The sequence below is a fragment of the Anticarsia gemmatalis genome, chromosome 12 (assembly GCF_050436995.1).
Source record: "Anticarsia gemmatalis isolate Benzon Research Colony breed Stoneville strain chromosome 12, ilAntGemm2 primary, whole genome shotgun sequence".
Taxonomy (NCBI): domain Eukaryota; kingdom Metazoa; phylum Arthropoda; class Insecta; order Lepidoptera; family Erebidae; genus Anticarsia; species Anticarsia gemmatalis.
The window spans coordinates 4,896,145-4,923,939 of NC_134756.1; the positions used below are offsets into that span (position 1 = coordinate 4,896,145).

General features: G+C 35.8%; 2 protein-coding genes across 2 annotated transcripts; one reads left to right on the top strand and one right to left on the bottom strand.

The window, feature by feature from the left end:
• The first annotated feature begins 968 nt into the window (after positions 1 to 968).
• On the top strand, positions 969 to 27,786 carry LOC142976964 (homeobox protein unc-42). The gene is made up of 6 exons (XM_076120604.1): positions 969 to 1,536; positions 14,967 to 15,136; positions 15,608 to 15,715; positions 19,716 to 19,883; positions 22,301 to 22,442; positions 25,263 to 27,786. The coding sequence occupies exons 1-6, from the start codon at positions 1,014 to 1,016 to the stop codon at positions 25,370 to 25,372; spliced, it is 1,221 nt and encodes a 406-aa protein (XP_075976719.1). The 5' UTR covers positions 969 to 1,013; the 3' UTR covers positions 25,373 to 27,786.
• On the bottom strand, positions 9,424 to 10,412 carry LOC142976967 (uncharacterized). The gene is made up of 2 exons (XM_076120613.1): positions 10,353 to 10,412; positions 9,424 to 10,162 (listed from the first exon to the last, which is right to left on the bottom strand). The coding sequence occupies exons 1-2, from the start codon at positions 10,393 to 10,395 to the stop codon at positions 9,558 to 9,560; spliced, it is 648 nt and encodes a 215-aa protein (XP_075976728.1). The 5' UTR covers positions 10,396 to 10,412; the 3' UTR covers positions 9,424 to 9,557.
• Positions 27,787 to 27,795: the final 9 nt, after the last annotated feature.

Consider the following 27,795-nt stretch of genomic DNA (forward strand, 5'->3'; position numbering starts at 1 on the left):
TTTTCAGGTTTGGATCCAACTCACATTTGAAATATGCATTAAGGTATCTTTGGTAATAGTTGCTTTGTATAATTCTTTACATACAGATTACGGAAGCTTAAGGAAGCTGACAGGTCTGTGTTGCATGCCTGTGCGTGACCACAAGATGCTGCATCAAAGATTTTAAGGAAATGTAGGTAATAGGTATTTCTAAGGAAGTAGGTGGTCAAGTAACATTTGATGCGGTTAGCTCTTTATTGTAAAATGTAGTTTGGTAGTTTATGATCCTGTTAAACGTAGTCAGTAGCATACCTAAAATAGAAATACTTTCAATGTAATAAAAAACATCAATCAACTTTATCGTAATAAACTTAAAAATAACCTATGATGAACTATATTTAATGTTAAAGCAGGCGGCAAGACAATAGGTACCAGTTCACAAGTTAAGAACTGTGTTAAAGTACGACCAACATGACTATACAAGCGAACGTAATATGATTGCGCTGAAAATTTAACAAAGATTTGTCATCGCGTACGTCGCTGGCGCCAGACGTACAGACACAATCACCGGCACAAAGCACTCGCTGCATTAAAAGCATCCACCCTTCTCTGTTTCACGTTTTACCTCAAGAACTTCCATACATGATTTTGCGTTTTGTGAAACAAAACATAGTGCAATGCATAAACTTTAAACGCAAGATCGACGAGGAGCCGTGGGGACAATAAAACAAAGAAAAGCGTATCTGGCCCGGAGCGTTACCGAGGCGGGCGGCACGCGGTGCCTCGCGCCAGCCAATCAGCGCGCTGCGCTCGCCGCCGCCCCATCGGCCCGCCCCGGCCGGCCGCGCTCCCGCCGCGGATGAATGAGACGCAGCATCCCTATAAAGATTTTACATCGATTATGGGGGTATGGGAGCAGGCCGTTTCTGTCTCGCCCGTGGGCGGCGACGTGAGTTCCTCTCGCGCAGTCGCGAACAATTAACGCGCGGGGCGGCGTGGTCGGTGCGCGGCGCGCGACGTGCGACGTCACTATAATGTGGTTAGTCAGTGAGCGTCGGGGCCGAGCCGACGGCGACGGCGACGGTACGGAGCACGAGGTTAGGAGCGCGGGAGAACCGCGCTGGTCGCTCAGCCAACGCGCCGGCCACAGCACGGTGGAGTTCAAGAGCTCGGCGTGCGCGGGGGCCGCAGAGCCACCCGCGCCGCCTCTCGCCGCGCTGCCGGATCCCCAGCAGTTCAACATATTCCCGGCCTTCTTCAGCCGCCAGCTCAACTTCAGCGGCGGCGGCGGCTGCGGCCAGGGCTCCAAGATCATGGAGGAGCTAAGACCGAACCTCGTGGGCGGCCTACTCGGCGTGCCGGGACTTCTAGACGAGCACCAGCCAGACGCCAAGTTCCTGCCTTCCGGTGGTGAGAGTAAATACACGCCAGACAAGGGACGGAAGTGCAGTAACGCGTCCTCGTCATCAGCAGAGGAGTTCGGCGGCTTGTACGGAGGAGAGCACGCGGCAACGCCGCCTGCGCCACCTCTAAGTCGATCGTTACAAGACAACACAGGTATGTACTCATTTCGATATGAATTGATCAAATGACATTTCCTAAACACTTCAAATGTCCTAATCTATCACTACGCTATGTAGAACATTAACAAAGAGCTGTCTTTTGATGTTATAGAGGCATGTCATTTGTGAAACGTTCAGAATCAGCTGATTTTTGCCATAAATGTTATATTCTTTTGCTCTTTGCTTCGACATACACCTTATTCATCTCACACTCCTCTCTAAATATTTTAAGTAAGTACTAAGCGGTGAATCTGCCTACTAATCTCAAGTAATATTAACATTGCGTGTGTTCATAATTGCTTATTCCTCCACTCTACAGTTCAAATACCCAATTGGCTAGTCATCCCAGTACTGTTTAGTATTGTTTCTTATCATCTGTTCATTATATCTATTTGTTTTTGTAATTATTCCTTACTTTAAGCTTTTACGCTGCAAAATTACTAAACAAACGGATATTTTTCTTCTGTTAATACATTTTCAACCAAGTATTAATATTTCTTTATAGACTCTTTTTATTGAAGTTTGCATCCTTCCTCGGCATTGAACCGCTCTCTGATTTGGATTTAATGAACGCGTGTTAGCGTCTCTTTAATGGTACTCCGTCAACAACATTTTTGCTTTTCTTATTTAGAATAACTGCATGACATACAGATCTCTACAATGCTATTGTGTCTTTAAGTTTCAGCAGCTGTTTTTTAATCCGTTAAACGACATGTAAACATGTAAGAAGAATATGAATTTAAAAATGCCTTGTAAATTCCTCAACTTAGAAGCCTTTCTCAATTTAGAAGTTGATTCATGTAAATACCTACCGTCATTTTTATGTATAAATCTTATAGTTTCATAATATTTTTAAAATCCTTCTCATTTGCCAAGGAAATTCCAGAATTTTTGACAAGAAACGTCATGGTCTATATACTAAACCTGTATCTCCTCTCTTTTAACAGCTGAAAATGGTATGACGTTAGTCTCTAAAACTTGTTATAATAGCCTTTGTTGGTTGTTTATTAAAAATACCTCTGCTGTTTTTTTAAGTCGATTGAAACATCGATTCTTCGTTAGGTTTACTACAACTTTAATAAATATTATAATTACTAGGACTTTCTAAAAATTGGATCACATCAGCTAAATAAAAAAGTATTTCAGCAACTCGTGATAATTGTTCGCCCATTGTTTCTATTAGCGACTTCGTGTATTAACCATTTCGCATAAAGATATTTAGTGATAGAGTAATAAAGATTCATTCGCGTTATTAAGATTTGCAACTAAGAGATACGGTACAGTTGTAAATTTAGTATTGATTAACTTGCAACAATCTATAACTGAGTAATGCAAACCATGATAAAGTTCTTGCTTTCTTCTTCTTCTTCTGTATACAGTACCTATCAACGTTCGACGCATTATGCGATAGACTAGACATATACCAAATTTCTAGCAAGTTGAGAATCATTGTTTATCTGACATATCAGATACTAAAATAGAACATAACTTCTAAAGATGGAATTGGTCATAACCAATTCCATCTTTAGAAGTTTCGAGAAAATATTTGGTTCTGCAGCTCGATTCTCTACAACTATCGACTACCGACAACCGGCTTATCATAGAGAAATTTTGTATAAAAATCTGATCAGCGCCTCTAACGGGCGACGTAAAAACTATTTTGACTATTTACTACATTTTGAATGTATAATTTTCGATACGCGACAGAACCGAATATAGATCGCATATAATCCGCTGCTGTTCAATTGTTTGTTGTTCGGCAACGAATATGTCTTATACAGGGTTGATAATCGAGTTTCTGAAAAAAATGTTAAACCAAAGCCTTCCTAAAACTATCATATCGACTACTTATCTGTCTATAGATATAATTTCATGATAATACCTTGAGTTCCTGCCATGTGGGTCAGAGCCCATTCGTCCCCTAAGATTCGCACCCTGTGCCCACTCGTCCCCTGGAACTTTTGAGGGGCCCATTCGTCCCCTGAAGAATATTTATTTTTATTCATTCTTCTAATATAAGTACATGTATATGTGTAACTTAAATCTAATAAATTGTAACTAGAAGTAACCTACATAAAAATTGGCTAAAATCACCGTATTTTTTGTATATTTACCAACTACATGCAAAATCATAATAACTTAAATCTAACAAACTATAACTACAATAACAAAAAATGACTAAAATCACAATAATTATTGAAGATTAAACAAATCAACATTATTTTAGTACAAAACTAATCTTATATTTGTTTTTTCATTTTAAATTAATAATATATGCATAGCTTTTCCATGCAGTGGCCTAGTGAAATCTGATTTTCAAAAAATTGGCTAATTATGCGATTTATTCTCGCTTCATTTTCAATCGATTCAGGATTAATCATAGCTCTTTTTTCAATGATCTGTTATGATTTATTAAATTAATTCCGTTAATAAACTGTTCACAAGTGTATTATGTTAACCGTTTCTTATGTAAAATATAGCTAATTTTATCTCAGGGGACCAATAGGCACCTGAATAGGTGCCGAATCTTTAACTTATATTGTATATATATTGGAGGGGACGAATGGGTACCTTAAAAATAATATTTTTTATTAAAATATTAATTGGTCCCCTACCAGGAGACCAATGGGCACCTATGTAGGGGCCGAATCTACAACTTTTATACTAGGGGACGAATTTTAGGGGACGAATGGGCTCTGACCCGCCATGTTAACTAGCATAACACTGTATTCAAATTGGATTATCATAGTTTGGGATCATATTCTATTATAGGAATTTAAATTATTCTTTAATTTTATTCACAATTTTTAACGTTGATAAAACTTCGCAATGAAAGAGTTTCTCGTATCAATACTTATCGCAAAATACTATTTAGAAACTGAAGCTGTCGAAATAACAAAATAATATTATGGCCCATATTTTAGAAGTTAACGAGATTTGTTCAACCAATTAATACATTGACAAAGAGCGAATTGACTGTAGGCAACAAAATGTATAAATGAAAAATAAAGTTTACCTATGGCGGAACGGATACGAGTATGACAAATCGCCCGTAAAAAATAACTACTTGCCGTCCGTCGCGTCGGCGCAGCGTCTTATCGTGAATATCCGTCGGCGCAATAAAATTTTTAGCAAGTAAATAAAACGGTAATGAAGATTCAAGTTATTTAAATGCAAGCAAAAACCAGTCGCTCAAGATTTACCTATGTGCGATGAAATTTTAAACAGCATACTTTTTTTTATTTTCGTGATAGGTAATGAAATCATTCAAAACCAAACGGCAGGGAACATTCATTTCAAATTATTGAACGGTTTTTCAATGGTCAGTCTGCAATGATATCCTTAGCGGTGGTCAAAAGATGATCGGCTTACAACTTAATAAATTACCACAAACTCATCCACCTAATAAGATTAATAAGGTTATTGATTTTATTCAACCTCACCGGAAACTATTTTTTATTGGAAAACTCTTGACCTAGGTAATTAATTAGAAAAGAAAATGTAGTTTATGATGTTATTTACTACTTATTACCTTCAATCACTCAAAACTGTGGTCCTACGCATTAGTAGGCCTAGTAATTAAAATTAAAATTTGCGTTTTTCCAAGTATATTTATCACAATGAAGTAGCTTTATCGGGCAGGCCACAGACAGTTTTATAAGTCTGCAAGTCACTGATGATCTAAATTCTAAATTTAACAAACCTTGTATACAAGTTTTGCGGGTGTTCCTTCACCCGCAAAACTTGTATACAAGGTAAGGCGATATAGAGATAGAAATTAATATGATAGTTTTTTTTTCATTTGCTGAAGGTTTTCTAGTTATTCTTATTAATTTATGTGTCATAAAAATCTTTGCTAGCTGAATACAGGCCACACATGATAAAATTTGTCAATAGAAGAATATAGAATTCAATATTTATCAAGTTACCCTAAAAATAAAAACTAAATAAGACAAATAGACTCGTGACTCGTCTACCGAGGGTTCCGTATAAAATAAGATATTTTTCATATTATGCGTCGTACAGAATAACAATATTTTGGAACAATTGTGGACAATGTACGTTGATCTCTATTTCATGGTATTTTACTTTAACTAAAACTATAAGTAGAGGTACTAATAGCTAAGTTACTTGACCTTCGTAGTTCTAAGCCAACAGACAGAACCTAATCCGTTTTAAATTTCTTGATAGTCTAAATATGCTTTTTTCAAGGCATAGGTATACTGCGTTGCTTGAAAAGTATTTTTTTAACATAACTTCTAGAAGCCGTGGAGTTTGAACTAGATTATGTTAAAGTGCACCCGAAATTAGAGATCTTGTCAGATATAATATGTACAAAAGTGATCCTGTATGGGTGCTGTACAGATACGCTGAAGATGTTAAGTAAAAGCCTGTATCACATGCCTGTAGTAGGATAAATAGGTAGTAGGATAATATAGATTAAATTGAGTATCATGTTGTGACTATTCGAGTTTCAGAATATTGTTTAAAGTTAGGCAGCGTCAATGGCAGTCGTTGATCCTCGCCAATCTTTAGTAGTCAGAAAGATAAGAAATTATTCAATATCATGCTAATAAAATTATCATAAGAATTATATTATAAAATACTAGCCACTGTTTCTAACTTTAAACATAAGTCTGTTATTAACAGGTTAAATATAGGACGGAAACCAAACGATGCTTGAAATTTAACTCGGATTCAGGTCTAATAAAGACCTTTTAAGTTTTGATGTCTGGAGTTTTAAACAAAAACAAGAATTGTTAAGAAGAAAATGAGTAAGAGTAGTAACGGCCGGTTTATTTTATAATTGACTAGGTGACCCGGGAAACGCTGTTTTGCCATAAAAATTTAAAAAAAAGAAGTGTCACTTAGGGGCATGAAAAATAGATGTGGGCCGATTCTCAGTCCTACTCAATATGCTCACAAAATTTCATGACAATCGGTCAAGCCGTTTCGGAGGAGTATGGTAACGAAAACTGTGACGCGAGAATTTTATATCTTAGATTAAACTTACATAATTCAATAGGTATTTGTTCCAAGCATGGTATAATATGCCAATAGTTAAGAAAGTAAAATAAAACTTATTTTTTATTGATTTAATATAAGGTACAAGCTGGATATGATTTCGTAGTAAGATCGGTTTAATTGTGGGGTTGTTAAATTCATACTGAGGTGGTTTTTAAATGCGATCAATAGTCCAAAAATAAATACTATGTATAACTCTGATCATAAAATTAGACCCATATATTTAGTACGTAACTCCTGTCACTGAACTTCTCTTAAACGACTGGACCGATTTTGATGAATTTTTTTGTGTGTGTTCAAGGGAATCTGAGAATGGTTTAGATTATTAAAAATAGTTTAAAATTTTCAAATTAAAGACGTGAAGACAGGGCAACGTCTGTCGGGTCCGCTAGTTTCTATATAACTTTAGTGATAGATATCACTATGGTTGTGCATAGAGTTGCCAGATCCAAGCTGATTATTTCCGGGGCATTTCTGAGTTTTTCTTTTGGTCTCCGGTCCGAGTATACACTAAGTAAGAATGATAAAAAATAAAAGGAATCACCTAGAATTATAGGTTCATGAAAAAAATAGTTTTTCAGTTTGACTTTCGCAGACGTAGGATAGTAACTTTGTTAAAACCTACTATTTATCCATCCGAGACAGCAAAGTAAAATTACTGAACACGGGACAGCACGTAGAATTCCGGGACTATCCCGGGAATCCCGGCCATCTGGCAACCCTAGTTGTATCTCAAGTCATATAACAAAAGCCAAGACATTAAATACGGCACAACTTCTCTCAATAGGTGTACAAGAGTATCCGTCCATCATTCTGATTTATAAATCGTGTTTAAAATAATAGAGCTATAAATATACAGAAGACTAATAAATCTTAAATCAGAATTCTACGTAATCAATTACTCGGTATTTCGACAATTGCATTTATTCCAAAATTTTATTGAAACCAAAATAAAATAATTACGAAATGAAGATTGTTTAATCGAAACTACCTGTTTATGAAGCTTCGTATCGAACAACGAGAGTAAAACTTTATGTCTAACTAAATACTAAAAGTGAATATTGTTCTAAGCACATGACATTTTTAAATAGGACTTTCAAGTATACCTAACACGATTTTTGACACTGGAAAATGAAAATTGCCTCTATCTGCCGGACAGCTACATTCCGTATCAGAGGTTTGAAATACAATTTTTCGATTAGAAAACAATGCCAATAACGACGTTAAATCGACATAGATACTGGAGAATTCGAATATGAAAAATAACTACATCAAAGTACTCTCTGAATATTGAATAACAATATGTATTATGTATATAGACAGATACTATGGATATGGAAACATAGTCACGTCGCTATAATATAGCACAGTGATATTCAAATAACGAGTGAAGCAACTAGGCGAGCACGTAGGTAGCCACTACACGGGATATGTGCGTATAATTACAATTCCAATTAGAGTAATATTGCAAACAATCGGCCCGCGGGTGACGTCATGAATACGAAATGTCACTAACGACCGTCCCCTGCACTCCCCGCGTACCCCGCACCTCACACCCCCTCCGCCCCGACGCGCCCCCGGCCGCGAGCGAAGCCTGAATTTTCAAGCGGCTCGGGTTGCCGCGCTGAATATACGTTCTACGCGTTTAATGTACGTTGAATAATAATTGTAACATTGACGAAAATGTGTTCACGGTAATATGTTGGTATTTATGTATGTATGGCGCAGGGAAATTATCATTTAAAGTTTTCGAACTGTCGTCGACGGGATATAGTTAAAGGGTTTTGATTAACCCTATTCAGAGAAGTGTTTGACATACTTATAGATGGTCGTGTATGTCACAGCTTATATTGTACGAAATTTAAATATGATATTCGATTTTGAAGCGGGCTTAACTGCTTACTTTCTAAATACCTTGAAAATTACCAATCATCTATATCAAGTCAAAACCGTCTAAACGTATTTGCAAAGATACTGATTTACCCATTCCATTATTTTGTTGGAATGCTGAAAATTTATAATCTAGTAACCAAATATTACACTCATTTTACTTTCAATGATATCACATATTATTGTTATACACAAATCTAACATTACATGTTTCAAATTTTTGTTATGTATGTACTGCTATAAAAGAAAAGCACACACACATTGTACCAGTCCTGGGCAGCTTGTCACGTAGTGAGCGCTAACAATGGCTGGACGTGCAACATGGCAGCTCTCCACACTGTCCTTTGAATACAACTACACGAAACTCTTTTATGAAATACGAAACAATAAAATCTATTGTATATTTCCTGCGTTAACTACTGAAAAAAACAAATCAGCAAAACAAAAAATTGCTACGATATACTTTAATAACCGAAAATAAGTCGTAAAAGTATGCGTAGCACGATTTTAAACTCATTGCAATTATTTTTATATTGTTATATTTTCCTCCAATAAAATACTGACATTTATTTCATTATTGAAAATTTCTACTAACATTTCCACGCATAAAAAAGAAATAGTATACATATTGATTAAATTAATTAATTATTCATATATTGCCCTATAAACTAAAGTGAATACATTCCTCATCGAAATAAAACCAAAATGTCGGATGGCAAATTACTGATTAATGATATTGGCGTTTTAATATAGCGATAAATTCTAATGTCAATGATACCGTAATGGAAACTGAACTACGCATGTTATTAATCAACAAGCAATAATTACAAAATAAATTTACTACAATCAAAATAAACCGATAAAGAGGCCCCGTTATATTCGAACTAATGAAAATAGTAATTGAGACTCCAATTATTCAAAACCACACAAAATTGTTATATAAAATTTATATTGGTGTACGTGTTTTAATAAAGAAAACACTTGTACATTGAAAACATAATTTTAATAAAACTTTATCACTATTCGAAAATTGTTGTAGTCTGTGTAGATACATATCGACAGTCTCCTTCGAGCATATTGAGATATCACCACTATTTACTTCTACATATCTACATAGTAAATAGTTTCACTAATACTGTTATCTTCTCCTTCAGGTCTCACAGGCACTGCTTGGAAATAAAAATGTCTTTTCGTTATTGGTCTCATTATTAACTTTCCGTCTGGTGTTATTTTCTCTGCCGACTGCCCCCCATTGCCATTATCATAAGGAGGAGTAGTCTGTCCACCAAAAATAGGTGGTTTGCTCGTTGGTCTACCAAACTCATTCCCACCAGCAATTTCTTTTTGTTTCTGTTCTTCCTTTAATCTGTTCAATTCCTTTAATTTTTCGAGCAAATCTGTTGCTTCGGGGAAACGTTCAGCTACTATTTTATCATAGTCTGGTGTAGTCGTTGACGGATCGTTGAATATGTTCTGTATCAACGGCGCCTTAGGAGTGGAATCCATTGCCCACCAAGCTCTAGAATTCCTAAGACTTCTGCCTTTAGGGCGACGGGTTGGAGATCCTTGGATTTCAGAACTGCTACGGAAAGGCGGTAGAAACGAATTAAATACTTTTGCAGGTGTGTCTTCATTATGCACTGCTGGATCGAATATGTTCCTGATTGGATCAAAAATACCGGCCTCGGTCTTAGGTATTGTACCTCCTATAAATTAAAAACTATAATGAGATACAACAAAGATAAAACGTTACTTTTTAATACCAATAATATACATTTACTTCTTATTGTGCCAAACAAAATAGTTGACTTTAATTACGTTCTCTTACTTCCCTTCTTGAAAAAAACCTGGGATATAAATACGCGAAACACTCTTTAGAATAAAAAAAACACTTACCTAACACCATTAATATGGTAACGATCAAGAGAAATGATTCCATACTGACTCCATCAGAGTTTTAACACATACTGATACAATGACAATACTATTTACTGCTAAATTAGAAATTAATTGCTGTTATAATTATGATTAGAGTGCTAGATTAGTTTTGTTGTTGACGTTATAAACCGGAATCAAAATTATTGGAAAAGGTTTTATTTTTAAGTGATCGAATTTATTGGTAAGTCGAGTATAGCTTTCTATAATATTGCTCAATTTGTGTTAATATTTTATTCTATTTTACCTTTTAGTTTCGCAATAGAAAAATAAGATTGAAAAAAAAGGTTTTTGTTAACCGATCGTCTTCGATCTTCCCTATTTACACCAGATTCATTCACCTTTTAATTTACACTCTATATCTGCATGTTCCTGTGGTAGCTTAATGCAAAGCATGGCTTTTAATAACTCAAGTAACTATCGTTTATTCCTAAGCAATGGCAGCTAAACTAAAATTTAAAGAACAATTGCAACAACGCTGCTTAGTCCAGACGAAGCATCAAAAACATCCTGTAATGAGATTTCATCTACTGAAAGAAACCTACAATTGCTAAATAAAATTGTAAAATTGCAAAGACTATGATATTTATACAACCCAAAGTTTCATATCAAACCATGTATGACAAAATAAACGTTTAATCACGGTTAATGCGTGACGCGTGTCGGTCGCGCGTACTTCACACCTGTCCGTTTTTGTTGTTGTCGTATTGCTACATACATACATTACATACATGTCCGAAATAAACCGGATGTGGTCATTTGTCTGACTGCAGATGTTTAATCGTTGTTACAGGCTTAAGAACGAAATTTTATGGTAAAAGAGCTTAAAATTTAACCCGTTATGGTTTCATGCTTTAAGAATAAGTGGACTATGGGACTCTAGAAATATTTTTAGTTCTGATGGCTAAAATTGTTAACTGCAACTTTGTCCTATAGGATTATTTAAACGACTAAGCTGAAAAATTTTAAATTATTCATGTACTCTTTTTTATATGCTATATTCAGATTTCTATCTTCTGAAATATCAGCAGAAATACTTTTTCAATATATTTTTTTATAACTTCCTGTAGAGCAAAAATATTGTAATCATTAAGAAATAAATTGACTAAAAACTCATATAAATACTTCATAAATAGTTCCCTAAAGAATAAATCACAACGCTACGTCGCTAAACCACACCGCACATTTCTGCAAAAAACATCAGAAAAAACTCTCTTTAATCCCCTAAACAGCTAACCAATATGCGCATAATAATCTGGTTGTAAGAGGCTCTCGACATAATGGAGTGTCGATTGCCGGCGCGCGCGCACCCCGCGCTAACTCCGCTAAGCCTATTGTCGTTCACACATTGACACATCAAGCCCCCTCCGAATCAGCTGGCACTCGAAAAAGTTATTTAAAGGGTTATAAATGTATGATTTGAAAGTGTTTTGACATATTTTACGATCGTTTTGATTTTTGTTATTTTTTTTGCTGTAATTATTTTTGATAATAGAATTTGTTTGCTTAGCAATTTATCTTTACTTGTTTAGTGCTCATTTAATCTGTATCTTAGTATTTTTAATATTATCAAATACTGGAAAACTATAAATCAGTACCGATACACATGAAAACTCAGGTTCACATTATCTACACTCGCCGAGCAGCTCAAACTAGCTTAGTTGGAAGTGATCTACCGCTCATGAGTAATCGTTATTTAGTTTTCAAATATTTCTTTATTGTTTGTCTATGTCTGTTTATTTCAGTTTCTTTCTTCACATTAAAAGCTCGTACATGCTTGCATTTACCAAATAGGACAAACTAGCCCAGATAAAAGTCATCTGTGATCCATAATTGAGATATATTCTACTCAATCCCTCATTACAGTCATTACAAATGAACAATTAAAGTTCAATCTGTCGGATTTGCGGCGTTTGCGTCATTTGCTTCTATCACAAGTGCATTATCGCGAACAACATATGGACGCTGGGGGGTGCCCCGCGGCTCGCTCGGGGTGGTCCTCACTCACAATGTGCCCAAATAAGAGTTTTTATTTCAAACGAAAATGTAGTTTTTATAAAGAATTGATTGCGAATTTTGTTTGATTGGTTTAAGTTCAATTTGCCAGAAAAATCTTAGTAGAATGACCCGTTAAATACACATACGTTATACATATATACGTAAATGAAAAATGTCTATATTATTACAAGTGTTTACCACAAATTAAGTGGTCCTTTCCAATTTTTAGTATAATAAAGATATTTTAACTTAGCATAACAACTTCAGGATCACTTAAAATGTACGAACATATTTGGTCTGAAATACTTAAGTCACTGAACTAAACTAAAGCTATGTAACGCAAGTTCAAAGCACTACATCAAAACAAAATAAGCTTTATTTTTATACAAAACACGTAGCATTCATCTGTATTCTTAACCAACAAGTCCAAGTTTAAATAAAAACAAAAAAGTCAAAACTACGAATCAATTTACACAAAAGTATCGGACAGCCGACACTCGAGGGCAGTCACCCGACACCTCTCCACGGCCACAGATGTACCTTTCATGTCAATCGTCATAATTAGGGGATTACGGCCCCCTAATGACATGTTACATTGAATCTCTCTTACGCCCCCGAACAAATGTTCACAAATAAATACTGTTCGCTGACTTGTCGCAATACCTCTTAATTTCGCGCCCCTCTAGATTCGGCCGAAATAAAATTGTTTGGGTGATTTTGGAAAGTGAAATATTTTTACTTTGTTACTTATATGAAGAAAACATTTTGAATGAGCTTATAACATTGGATGTGAAATAAGATAATATAATTCAGTCAAAATATTTTTTTGCGAAGTTATTCACCAAACCACGCAAAAACCAACATTTTAAACGATACATCCTAAAAATAAAATTTTAATTTCTATCTCTAATGGCTTAATCGCATCTCGGAAAAATGTCAGGTAAAAAGCGAAACCAATATATTCGCCATCAAAGCCCCTAAAAACATAGAAGCGAATAAAAAAATACAACCTTTTAAACGTTAAAAGGCCCCGTTTACCGCGGACGCAAACACTTAGCTCCATGTTAATTAGTAAGTAGCCGGGAACAGCGTCAAAGGGAATGCATGAATACTTCCCAAACCGACCTCCGACGGTGCTTTTAAAATCTCCCCCACTTAATTCAGAAGCTCAGAGAAACCGAAGGTAAACTGATTATGTCGCCAATATGCGAATTTTTCACGAAAATCAACTTACGTTTGAGGCATCTCGGTATACTACGCCATGTGGGAACACAATTAAAACGAGCTAAGGACACCTATTTGATATTCGGTATGAGTATTAAGTACTTTATGTTCCACGCGCTCTTTTTGTCACTATTCACATCTCTCGTCTACGAAACTCGATTCTTTTCTGAAAATACTCTTTTAAAGACTTTAGTTCACAGTTATTGTTAGTTAATGTTGATAATAGGATTGCTTTGACATGGAATAGTACGCGATTAATACTATAATCGGAAATGGATTATGACAGATGAGATTAATGCAGTTTAATTGATATAAACGTATTGTCCGTCAAGATCTAATATACTGAACATAAACCCATACATAACTTAACCTTGCATGCTTTAATGTGATAACAGATAATTTAATATTTACCATCTACTACTAATATATTCATATTTTTGAAAAACAATTTATGTTCTACCAAAATTTTCGGGACTCTACTGTTTTTTGGCCCAAGTAAAGCTGTGTAAACTTACTATGACACCCTTCTAAGATTTGTTTTTTGTTAATAACAATATCAAAACTCGTAAGACTCGGAATTAGAATTAACTGAAGAAAAAAATAAGTATTTATGGTAACATTTCTAAAAGTAGAGTCTCTGCCCTTAGCTACTTATGTTCCGTAGAAAAAAAAGACAAAAGATTTCATAATTTAGGTACCCCCAAATAGTTGTCTGTCTCTCTGTCCCCAAGTCAGGCAACTATCAGTAGAACAAACAGTCTCAGTGAAGCAGTAGGCCAACACAAAACGTTTGCGGGAACCTCTCGGTGTCGAATCGTTAGCTCCTTAACAGCGTTAGTTAAAGCAACGCAATTACAATTACGCGGGCCGCGCGAACTTGACCTACGTCAAGGGGTCGATGCGCAACGCCCGCTATGCAAATAAGAACGTTTCTTTGAGTGGACGTGATTGCGGTTTGCTTCAACGACGTAAAGGTACTTCGATGTTAGCGGTAACGAACAAAGATGGGGACCGCCTTTTATTTTTTATTTTTATTAAAAAATGTTTGAAGGAGTTATACAATTGGAAATGATACTTATGAGTGTTTGTACTGTTTTCTGTGTTATCTTCTGGCTGAATATCTTATAAAACAAGCGATTTACAATCGAAAGAATCGGAGCGGAATCTACTCTTTACTCAAAAGTTGTTGTTTTGATTTTTATTTGAAAAGGTTACCTACTCAGGTAAGTCCTTTACCAAGCTATAATCATCCCAACCTATAAATAGGTTTTGCCGTTTCAGCATTAAAACGAAAATAACCGACATACAAAGAAATAGTATAAAAACAATCTAACAATGACTTTTCTTCAACAGCGGAAGGTGCTTTCAAAAAATTAAAGCCGGAGCCTGGTGGGAACGGCGGTGCGTCCGGTGGAGCATCAGCCCTGTCACCAGCACTTGGTCCACAGCATGCCGGCCACACACCCACCACAGCGTCGTGTCCCACGCCCGCACGACGTCGACACAGGACTACCTTTACGCAGGTATGGAGCCTGCACTTATTTCTGAACCAGCTCGCTTCTTAAATCTCTGTAATATAGTTTTTCTTGAGTCTTCACTTGGCTCTATAATAGGTAAAATATATTACATTTTGATGTCTCTTAGCCATATAAAGAACTCCAGGTTAATCGTTGATCGGTCGAACCTGCAATCATTTTGTATCTTACGAACTACGATACCAATATACGGCCAGCGGTTACTTTCCCCACTTGTAAGAATAATTAATTATTAAGTGGTAGAGTAGAAGGTCCTATCGGTACAGTTTATCCGTCTTAAGAAAGCCAATATGTGTATGAAAACAAAAATTGATAACATTTTGGCAGCTAAGGCATGCCGAATCATTGAAGACTTCAAACCTTTTCTTCATGTATAATGACCATGAAAACGTTCTTGCTTAACAAATAAGCATAAGCAGGTCAAAAATAAGTATTAAATTGTGTTTTACCTTGGTGCAGGAACAATTAGCTGAATTAGAGGCGGCATTCGCCAAATCACATTATCCCGACATCTACTGCAGAGAGGAACTGGCGCGGACGACCAAACTCAACGAGGCGAGGATACAGGTTCGTTACCCGATTATGCATTATTATTTTCTGTTGAATATTTAATAACTTCCCGCTATTACCGTAAAAATCTTAATTTTGTTGCAAAATCGCATAAAAATAATACATAGGATATTTATGCCAAAAAATAAAATTTTATAAATGTTCCCTTAAAATGTTTCATAAAAACTTGACTACCTTTGTTTCTCTCAACGTAGCAACAAAAGTCAATTCCTTTTCACAAAACATAAAATTAACCTTTGTATTATGGAAATATTCATACTCAATATAAAGTCGATTAACGTACACAGGAATTCAGGGGAAAATGGACCACCCGCAGTGCGAATAAAAAAATACACAGAACGAAATATTGTAGGCAGCACAATAGTATCACGCCAGTCGTTCTTGGATGGAATTGTCGAAATATCAATGATGCGCGAATACTCGGATAATACAATTTGGAGCGTAGGCCGGAGGCGGATTGAATTAAAGCGCCATCTGTCGTCCTCGACCGTATGAATACGAAATGCTTACAGTAACTCGCGAGAGATCTTTATCTCAGTTTTAAAATTGCTCAATCCCCCGGGACCCTCGATATTGATTTGTCCCCGGAGCACCTAATTTGCCGCTTTAGATGTTTTATTCAGAACATGACTTTTAGCATCCTCTATTAAAGTTACGTCTACCTATGAATTATTTTTCGAATGTCGAATGCTATTACCGCACCTCAATGAAAATAAAAGTCTTTCTAAAAGTAACGTAATCATAAAGTATTAACCGTCATACATATGAAGTAGCTCTCAAGTGATATTTTATTCACTGTCGCTCCATCAGGAGGACAATTACTCTTTTCTTTCAAACGCAATGAATGATGAAGCTTTTCTAAGAAAATGAAAGGTTGAACGAAACGACATTATTTCATACTTTTACGTCGGTAGCGACGCTAAAAGCACGTGAAATGCGCGTAGGCGAGCGTGTATCGCGGCGCACTTGTGTAGCGAGTCCACGCTCCACACATGCCCGCACACTGTTCTGTACAATCTGTACATGTTCATGTATACGTCTAAGTACATCATGTACGTATGTGTAGTATGTGTACACGAGCTCTGTATGTTCGTGCACGCGCGCTCCGTAGGAGGCTATTAACGTTTAGGCGACGCTACATAAGAATGTAAACGTTAAAGACGACAGCGACGTCGAGCTCCCTCCTTCTAGAGGAAATTTCGATATAAAAATACAACGTCGCCGGGCGTGCGAGGGTCGAGGCGAGGCGGGGCGGGAGGGGGTGGCCCCTGAGGCATTGCAATCCCATCAAATGGATCCGTAACGAAGTTAGCCGCTCATCCTCCCCGCGCGCCTCTCGACATTGTCTCTGCCCTCAAATGAATTCTACAATTGGAAATAAGAAAATGTTTTGTTGGATCCCGTGCTTTTTCAGTTTAAAGGCGACCGTTTTCTTCGGATAACTCGGTACTCTGTCACGATGTTAGATAGCTATAGGTAGCGATTGATGTTGTCTTACAAAGAGCTTTAGAACAAGGATCTTCACTGAATTAACTCTATCTGGAAATTGTTTCTTGTTGATTCTTTATTTATGAAGAGTTTTGTACTTTTGACTTACTTTTTGCGACATTGAGATCTATTACGTCGGCATATAATATAATTATATAACTAGAAATTACCATTAAAGATGGATTTACGATCAGCTTCAAAACATCCAAATCACCCAAAACATTAAAATATTGGAACATAAAAATATTTTATTTTCGCTAATTATCAAATAGGTTACAGCTTACTATTCGATACAAAACTACCTATTAATTTGAATCTTGGGATAGAAATTACTAGTTAAACTATTCGATAATTAATGATTCAGTGATACACTGTTCCGCTTTCATCGCATATTATAGTTTTCTTTTTGAATATAACTTATGTAAAAAAAATATATTTTAGAAAAACAGTAAACTATCTTTAAAGTAGATCAAAATTATTCTCCTATTAATTCCTTTAAAACGATTATCCAAGTATTTTAGACGTCGAAGTTCACACTATTTTTATCTTTATTCTAAGTCGAGGGAAGAATAAAACTTTATTAAATAGAAAGATCACAACATGAAAACCCTTTCCCGGCTAGAAAAGGTTTCCCATTTTCATTGGATTAAGTTTATTGCGGGATCCAAATCATTACACCTACTTTACCTAGAAATAGACTAGGATGGAGAAAAGGTAAAACGTTGAAAAAAAATGGTTCAGTAGTCTCGACTCTCGATCCTGTTTTAAATAAAAACTTTAGTGTTAAAGACGTTAGTTATCAAAAAAGTCACTATGCGGTCTACTTATTACACAATCTATATTTTTACCAAGGAAACCAAATGCTTATCATAACTTTTTAATTACAAATAGCGAATTGTACTTAAGCTATTTATTTTCTACTTGAAATCGAAGATGATCGTTCCCACCTACTGATCTGTTCCCAGAACAAATAATCTTGAGGAAAACTCACTTTAAACCATGAGACTTCAGGATTGATATTGGAATTTTTGATGCATATAATATGCGTATTAAACTGCATACTTTTGTAAACGATTTGTGCTTTATAGCTTTATTCACTTGTAATAAACAAAGCGGAGATCGAAAGCGACCTTAACTCAGTCGGGAATTCAAGTTAAACCTTGAAGGTAAACTCTTTTAAACCTAAATTTACGTCGTCAACCTAATGTAAGCCGTTCAGATATTATTATTAACTTAATAGGCACAGTGATATGTTCACCCTAATCGAATAGGCATTACGAACGATACGTTTCTTTAAACCGTTAGGAAATTGCTACGTTTTTCATTACAACGCGCTTGGGGCGGATGTTGGGTAGCTTTGCGAAAAAACTAATATCCCATTTATGTTTCCTCCCTCTATCTATACGTATGTAATGTGGGAGCGGTTCTCAATCTGTGGGGATCAACCCCTGCTCGGAAAATAGAAAATATATACCTACAGCAATTGTTTGGCGATGAGTTGAACCAAGAGTTGAGAGTGTTTTATGTCGCCTTTGACAAATCTTTTTAGTAGGTACTTTCTATAAATATTAAATTGATTATGGTATCTGAAAACATTTATCAATGATGTTTAACTTTGTAGCAAGTAACAGTCTCCTCTTGTTGTCAGGTAACTGACGATAGGATTAGTAATTAATGTTATAATAAAAAAATGTATGTCTATTTAGTTTACTTAATATGTTAGGTATAATTAGGAAACTACGACACTGAAAAAATTTAGTGAAATTTCTATTTTTGAAGACTTAATTGCTTTTCAATAGAATTAAAAGGGAAAATTGCTGGGAAAGCAAATAGAAAACACCTACAACATATATATTTTGGATAGGGTGGGTTCACTGACGGTTAGGTATAGGGTATATCGGTTTATTTATATGGAGAGTGCGTACGGAGGGCGCAGCGCCCCTCCTCCGGCCGTGCGGTGGGTGCGAGGGGGAGGTTCGAGGGTGTTTTCCACCCTCTCCCTCTAATCAGCTCTAATCACCATATCAAACGACGCACGCTTTCATTCCCGTTGACAACACACAGATTAGGGGCTCGTGTATTTTGTCCATTGTTTTGTCATTATATGTATTATGTATGTACAAAATGATGAACACAAGAGACCGTAATTACATTTTATTTCATAATTAATTCGTATGGGTATGCATAGTTTGTTTAGATCCTCAGTTTAGATTTAGAGCATTTTCTTTCTACATATTATTAACTATGCTACGTTAAAATATTATTCTTCATGTCGCTTATTTCGAACCAATATGTTTGGACATATAAAACATAATCGTTAGAAAAGCGTGTGGAACCTTTTTAGTTTCCTAACAGTTGGAGTCGGTTATTATTAAAACTACTGTGTACAACTATTACTTTTGTATATCTCCTTAGTAAATATTACAGTAAGTTGACAGGACATGCTAGCTTTACGTTGATCCAAACGAAATCTATCAAGCAAAATTAAACTCTATCATCATTCACACAGGTATGGTTTCAAAACCGCCGCGCCAAGTACCGCAAGCAAGAGAAGCAGTTGCAGAAAGCATTGGCTCCAGCAGTGCTCCCTGGCTGCAACGGCATGATGCGCAACATACAGGGCTACAGAGGATACCAGCCTTATCCACATCCTAACACCATAAATCGATATCCACAGGTAAGCATATTTTAAACAATCTATTATTTGTTTTCTATCTTTCGCATTGATTTTTTTTATGTTTCGGCTTGACAGTGTTTACTTGAGAACTTTAAATCGTCGCAATACAAGTTAATCTTATAATAATCGGGGATACACAATACATCCGTAAAAACTGCTATTCATTGTTCTCTCCAATAAATAATAATTAAGTGTTCCGTTTGAACGTACTCAATCTCTATAGACTTTATTTCAAACACATTTAAAAACTTCGTAAAATAGCTTCTAGACAATCTCATATGACGTTCAAAAGTAAAAAAACGGCTAAATAAAACAAAGATCCTTTCACGTAAAACTCTGGCACGGCGTTATATCAAATTATTTGGCAATATTAAACCACGCAAAGCGCCGTAATTACATCGTCAAAAATTCTGCTTTAAACTTTTTCATCGGCGCGAAGCGAAAAGTGCATTTAATACGCATTATTGCAATGTAAAATTTTTCGAATAACGATATTAATTTTTGGCGATCCCTCCTTTATGAAACTATGTAAATGACAAAGGGTCGTGGCTGCTGGCTGTGTTGTACACTGGTTCAATCGAAACAACGACCAAGTATACATGTATTACTTACTATAAAAGAACAATTTACATTTTAAATCATTCAGCAGATGAAAATATTTAGCGTTGCTGTAAATCAAGTGAATTATTCTATAAAGTGTTTAATAATATTTATTAAAAGTTAATTCATAAATCAATTAATAGGAATAAACTACCGTTTTCAGGAAAACGTAATTTAATATCAGTATTAAATACAATCAACTAAGTGGGGTCGTTACATTTCCTAACTCAAAAGAAATAATGTTGTTAAGAAAACGCACTAAAATGCAAAATAACAGTGATATAAATAACTTACCAAAATTGCTGCCATTGGTTACACGTACGAACATATTCGAATGCATCTCGTTATCTCAGCAACGCTATTGAGTGATATTGCGCTAATCCTAACTGGCCGAACAATAATTACGCTGATTAACTAAAAAGCGCACACGAGCCTCGTTCGTTTTCGCCACAATTTGCCCGCTCATTACCATATGCGCTAATCAGTCGCTGTGATTACGCCATAATGTGATTGGAATGCTGAACCGAACGGCCCGAAAATAATGCAAATCCTGCCCGAACTGTGCTATAAACGAGAAACACTGTATACGCAGAATTGTGTCACACACTTGTCTAGGCCTCTGATTAGAATCGCTCGAAATTCCAGGCAAGTTCATAGCCGCCTAATTGGGTTTGAGTGGTAAAACTGTTTTAGTGTTTGCAAGTGTACATACAAAATATGTAGGAGTCTTAATTCTATACTCAGTACGTAATCCATAATAGTTTGGTCGGTACAGGTATTCCGAGACGAACAATATGTATATCCCTACTGTCAATAACTTCTCATAGAGAATTGAGAGGATAGAATCTATCAGTTTTAACTCAGTTCATTAGAAAAATAAAATTGTTTACGTTGCTTAGATAAAACTTTAATTTCAAAAACATAAATGAATTGTACAAGAGAACATAATAATAAGTTATAAAGCGCACTAACCATGATTCCGCGCGCTCGGTGACCTAACGTAATTTCGCACCGCTATCCCATTAACGAAAGTGTTAATCGGTATAAAACATAAAGCCGCGGATTCATTTACGCGATTAACATAAAACAGGGCGGGAAAAATCATTATGTTCGCAACCGTCGCCTGCGTGCCGGTAATGCGATCACGAGGTTTCGCAATCAGACGATAGTAGTTTTTGCGTTGCGGTTTTACTTATATGCGAGTAAAATATGCGTTCATTTTTAAAATTAAATTGAAATCCAATTATTTTTGTATATTGTTGAGAAATGTTACACTGCAGAGCTATTAAGGGTATATAACATACGAAGCAACGGATTGCGACTTGAAACTAAATTAAACATACATCGCAACTAAAATCGGATGTAAGTTCTAACCGCGCCTTTTACGGAAATGCTGCATTAGCTAATGATTCCCGGTACAATGAGATATTGAGCGGCCCTCTACAACCTTAATACATTGCAAACACGACAGTATAATTTTGTGTTAGTTTATGTAATAGGAAGGATGTTGCGGCGTTAGTAGTTCCTTTGTCATCAGTTTATTAATGTATAAACGTCATTTGATTAAATCTGTATGTTTTCTCATTTTAACGATTTAAGTACCAACTTCTACCCGCGTTGTAGTTCGTGTAAAGAAAGATATCCATAACATTTGTACTTTGCAATTAATATTATTTGATGTGTTTTGTATCGTTAAGTATAGTTTTCAGAAAAGATTTGCTAATATCTAAGGTTGCGCTCTACATTCTACAATGTTGTTTACCCCTTAAGAAAATCTTTTTAAGCCTCTTCTTTAATTTATTCTTTCTTTGAATCAGCACCACGGCAGCTACGAGGAGTTGCAGAAGGACATATTCTCGCTGTCTCAGATGGGCGGCGGCTCATATCCCATGCCTCAAGGCTTCTCGATGGGACACAGCGCCAACATGAGCGCAGTCGGCATGCGACAGGATACCATGGGTAAGCAATTGTTATTTTAAGTTTTCTAGGGTGTTTTTATAACCCTAAATGAAGCGTATGTAATTTTTTTGTTATTTATTGAATCAAGGTGTGCGGATAACGACATCAATGGAATGAAAAAAGATCGGAATGATATTTTGGACGAGAATTCAGAGAATTGGCCTACATGTGCTTTTTGTCTATTTAGGCCGAAAGACATAATCATTGTTAAGGCATTTCACTCAGCTTGTCTTGTTATACGGAGCGATTTTCGCAATTAATCAATTCAAACTGCTATTTACAATCTCTGCATCCTCGTTATATTCATAGATACAAAATCGCATAAAAATAAACAAACACTTCTTCACAACATTTTGTACATAAACTTGTTATGTATTCAAGACCTTTTCCACGAAAAACTAGATAGATAGTATACGTTTTGAAACAATTTTTACGTGAATCGAGGTAGAGTAACATTATTCCGGGAATATGTATTTCTTGATCATACGTACGTACATTGAACACAATCGACAAACTGCCATTAGAACGATTAAATTTTTTTTGGTTTTTATCTTCAGTTTAGTACGCCGATGCTTTTAATTTGCTTATACGTTTTCTTTTATTTTTCATTTGGCACAACATTTCGTAATTTCCGTAAAAATGTAGCATAAATCATCAAATATAAAGAAAATGTGCAACAATTTCAATTATAATAAAGGAACAACGTTGAAAATATTTTCATGTAACAAATTACTCAGAGCGATAAGAACTAAAATGTAAGTTTGTAGCGTAAAACAAAAAGCGGTAGACGTTGGCGGGCGGCAGCTTTCATCAAGTTTCTATTAGAGCCGTCAAGGCAATTATAAAGTTGGCTGGAGCGAAGATGATCGCACTGCCTCGTTTTTATACAAATATCCCTTGTAATAATGGGAAAACTTGCTCCCACCCTACAGCCGCTCAGTTCCGACAGATGATCGCGAAAGAAAAAAAAACTTGATTAGAATTTATTAATATCACCGCTCCGGTTCACATTATTCTTTGCGAGCTCTGTAATGCAGTTAAAAGTGGGTCAGTGGTTAAATGTTTGGTCTTTGTACAATATTGACTTAGATTTTCCGCATTTTGAAATTGGTTAAAAAAATATTTGAACTTTTGCGTTTGCTTGCAATCAAGCGCACATGTTAGATTTTATATTTGTTACAGTCACTTAGAAAATGAACAGTATTTTCATTCGCAGATTGTGCTATTCAAAGTCCTATAGCTAGTGGAATATTTTTTATGAAAACACTGTGTGCTCTATAGAGGACAGAGGTATTCCGATATTGCTTTTTGTTGTTCGTGCTTTTTGTCTTCTGCGCGCCTAAATGTAGGTACGTATGTGTATTAATGGTGGTCGTTCTATATAATATACATAGCACGTTGATTATACATCGTTATTATATTAAACAGATTCAGGCTCAAAGATGTATGTGTTGTCTAATTGACTAGGCCTTAAGACACGCGGCCGGAGATTATCCATTTGCAATCCTCAACTCAAGACGCGGTAATATGAACTAATTTCTTGAATTAGTTAGATAAATTCCCTGATAATATAAGATGTAGTTATTCTATAACTAAATGTTCGGTCAATGTTTTTTTTTTCGTAAATACAGCAGTGCTTCGTTATTTATGTTATTGACCACGTTTAGGTCAAGATTATTTATAATATCTCCAACATTTATTGAAAGTGGAAAACAAAATTACGTTTCAATTTAAAATGACTTACTTATAATCCAATCCAACATTCATATAAGTATCACAATATCATCAAAGATCGTGCTTCAAGTCACTGAAATTACCTACAGCACAGAATATTTAGGTAGTAGCAAGAGTTCTACGTAAATAACATGTCATCCATACACTCTCCGAGCCATCGCTAGATAACAGAGTTATCGAAAATGTAGCTAACAAATAGCTAGTCTATTTACAAATAGAGGGCGGACGTTACATTCTACTGCAAGGCTCAATTCACTCTGGATGCGCTAACTTTGTAATACAGATCACATAGTATCAAATCGGATCCTAGTAAGCGAAATCAGTAGGTTAGGATTCCCCCACCGTAATCCCTTTAATACACTCTATTTTTAAAATAGATGTGAAAAAGCCGCGACGCGATAAACCGTGAAATACGAGGCGGCCGCGGGCGCAAAGATTCCTGCGTAAGAAAAAACGAGCAAGTAATGGAAGCGAGGCATCGTACCGTAGATATTCTAATAAGAAAATTTCCACTACATTTACTTTGGCGGGCGTCCTCGCGGCGTCTTGGCAAATATCTTATTTCCTGCGGCGAGATTGCATCTTGAGAAAACGCGAGGGTCGATTCAGTACCTCACTATTCGCTTCCCTGCCCTCCTCCCTATATCGAATAGATATAGCTACGAGGTTGCTACGAGTCGACCGAACGTGCGCGCAGTGCTACGAACTCTCGTAGACTCTTAATACGTACCAGTCAAGCTAACTATATCTAATGTCTTATTGAACAAAGTTTATCGTAGACGTTTGTTTCTTTCGTGTACAATTTGACGCGTAAATAAGTCGATAACTTTGTAAGTCAATACAAAAAAGAAACCTAAAGATTACTAAATCGTATAAATACATATTCTTACGAGTATTTCGTAGCACTTCAAAACTTGGGATAGGAATTTTTACTACAGATTGAAAAGTCTAGATCGTTGCGTAACGCTTTCTGTGTGGTGTTTAATATCATAGAAGATACGTGATGTCTCTAAATAGGTTCCTTTGCAACAAAGGATTAAGAAGTTTACTTATGCTATATGATTATAATTTAATATTGTTTAACAGGCATGAGCGCCGAAGACGAATGGTACAACAAGTCTCTATCCGCGCTGCGGATGAACAGCGGCCACCACGCGAACCTGGCGGCCGCGCCGATGTTGCAGTACCAGACCTAATCGTTGCTGCACGGCGCCGACTACTCGCCGGCGCCGGCGCACGACTATGCGCCGCCGTAGTCGCCGCGCAATGCACCAACAAACATAGCGGCATGTGGAAACGTCGCAGAATCTCAGTACTCACTGTTATAAATACCACTTCAACAAATATTATTAATTCATCTTTTATTTGTAAGCTATCAGATATCCAGTTTTTAGATATAAATAGTGTTTGGTGTTCGTTTTATATTCAATGTCCGGTAAAGCAATTTTAAGTGAATATGAATTCCTAGTTTGGTCAACGCGACAAAAAAAAGGTTTCGCAGAATTGTAAATATCACGTGTTGGTAAAACGGGATAAGTTTTCCGCGAGACTTTTAGCAGTTATTTCCTAAGGAAAGAATTTCGTCGTTTAGATTGAAAAGTAGGAATTCAGCATAATAACGACTGAGATATTGAAAGTGAGAGAAACCTCTACAAAATAGAGAACGTAGTGTGTCAGTTTCCACGTAAAAATAAAGAATATTTTCTATCATTTGGAGAACGTCACTAAATTGGTGCGACTTATAAGCTCTATCGAATTAAGTGGGCACGTGGCTACGTGTTTAGATAGTATACATAGGTACAAATAGTGTTTTAATTTACTAAGAGACGTTTGTTTCAAAATAATGCGTAAATTGTGTATGCTAGTCATATTGTACAGACATTTTAAATCGATAAGTAACGTATTTTCTTGATTGTTGTATTAATTGAGATAAATGCAGGACCTTTATGTCTTTGATAGCTCTATAAAATGTTCTATTAATATATTTTCGTAGGTTAAGGCATATAAGTGTTTGTTCGCCGTCCTTACAGATCATTTATTGTAACACGACATTAGCTTGCAATGTGATTTATACCACACAACACGGGAGAATTGAGAGAGTCCAAGTTCCAAGTATCGCGAACTAAGCAGCTAAGTCTCAGCGGCTTAGAAATTAAAGAGATGAATTTAAAGATTTGAATGTTAAGATTTTAAATTTTGGTTTTCAACTAAACCATTATGCCATAATGCCACAATATTTACGCCATTCAGTTATATAAACATATGTAAAGAAAATGTAAGTCATAATGACTGCTCGTGTTGGTCAACTCCAATGCTAAACCTCACTTATCACTACGCAGTTATACATTATGTATAATGTTAGCGTTTCGGATCCGTGAAGGGTCCGATACGACCCGAAGCTCGGTCCGGTCCCGTCCTCGTGCAGTGTAAATCATACCTGATGAGTTATTATAATGTTAAAGGACATCTTCATCGTAATCCAATAAAGAAACGGCCCTTTATACATTTTACAATTTCAAATTTATATTATGTAGATAAAGCAATGTTACAAAGAGAGATACGATTCATTTACACTAATGTAATTCTGTTCTATAAATTATGTTTTATGTATTATCCTTCGTTGTTTATTTATAGCCGATTTTAAATTATTCACGGTTATAAGTTTAGTCTGACATTATAAAAGGCTAAAGGTGGGTCTATGCTAGAGGGGCCGAGAACGCTTCGTGCGCGAACTTCCCATAGAAACGCGGTCGATCGCGATTTGTAAGTCATTCCACGCAATACATTCGTATTATTCGAATTGTATTGCATATTCGTATGCTCTACTTATGCTCGGCTCCTATAGTGTAGACCCATCTTAATAGTTTTACAGTTCTTCATCTTAGCTAGATTGACAACTATTTATTGCCTTCAAAATAAAACACTTAATGTTTTCCAATGTATTGTACTTTTTTATAAACAAAGTCATATCATAAAGGTGAAGAAAAAGAAAGTGATTATTTATGCAATACAATATTATTATTGAAGTATATGTTCCCTCTCTCGCAGTACATGCTATATTAACTTGAACATAGAGCTGTCACAGAATAAAGTGTTATATTCCATTGCAATACAGCCTGTGTAAATATAAATATGTTTTGCGTGATCATTTCCTAAGGTGTTACCAGCTCAACGATATCGTAATGTTAAATAAATTGTTTAGTCAAATATAAATTAAGAGGCCATTTTCATTACATTATACAGAATAAAGCCAAGGATTGCTAGTCAATAATTATTATCCATTTATCAAAACAATTTGATCTCAAGTACGGAATACATGTATCCGATTTTTAACAGGTAACAATATAGATATTATGCTCAAGAGAAATAAAAATATTTCTATCCTACTCTATTATATAACCGTGTCACTTTCCCAGCTAATGAAAAACGGATGCATGTATCCCGGATCTCATAGTAACGTAATTATAGGAAGTAAAATAATAATTATAATTGTTTCGGCTTTTGTACAAAACAAAATCATATCAATTAAGACTGTTTCGGTGAATTCCCATTCCCAGTCAATGGCCATATTGTGCATTTTAATGTAAATATAACATTTAAGGAAACTTGTCTAAATAAT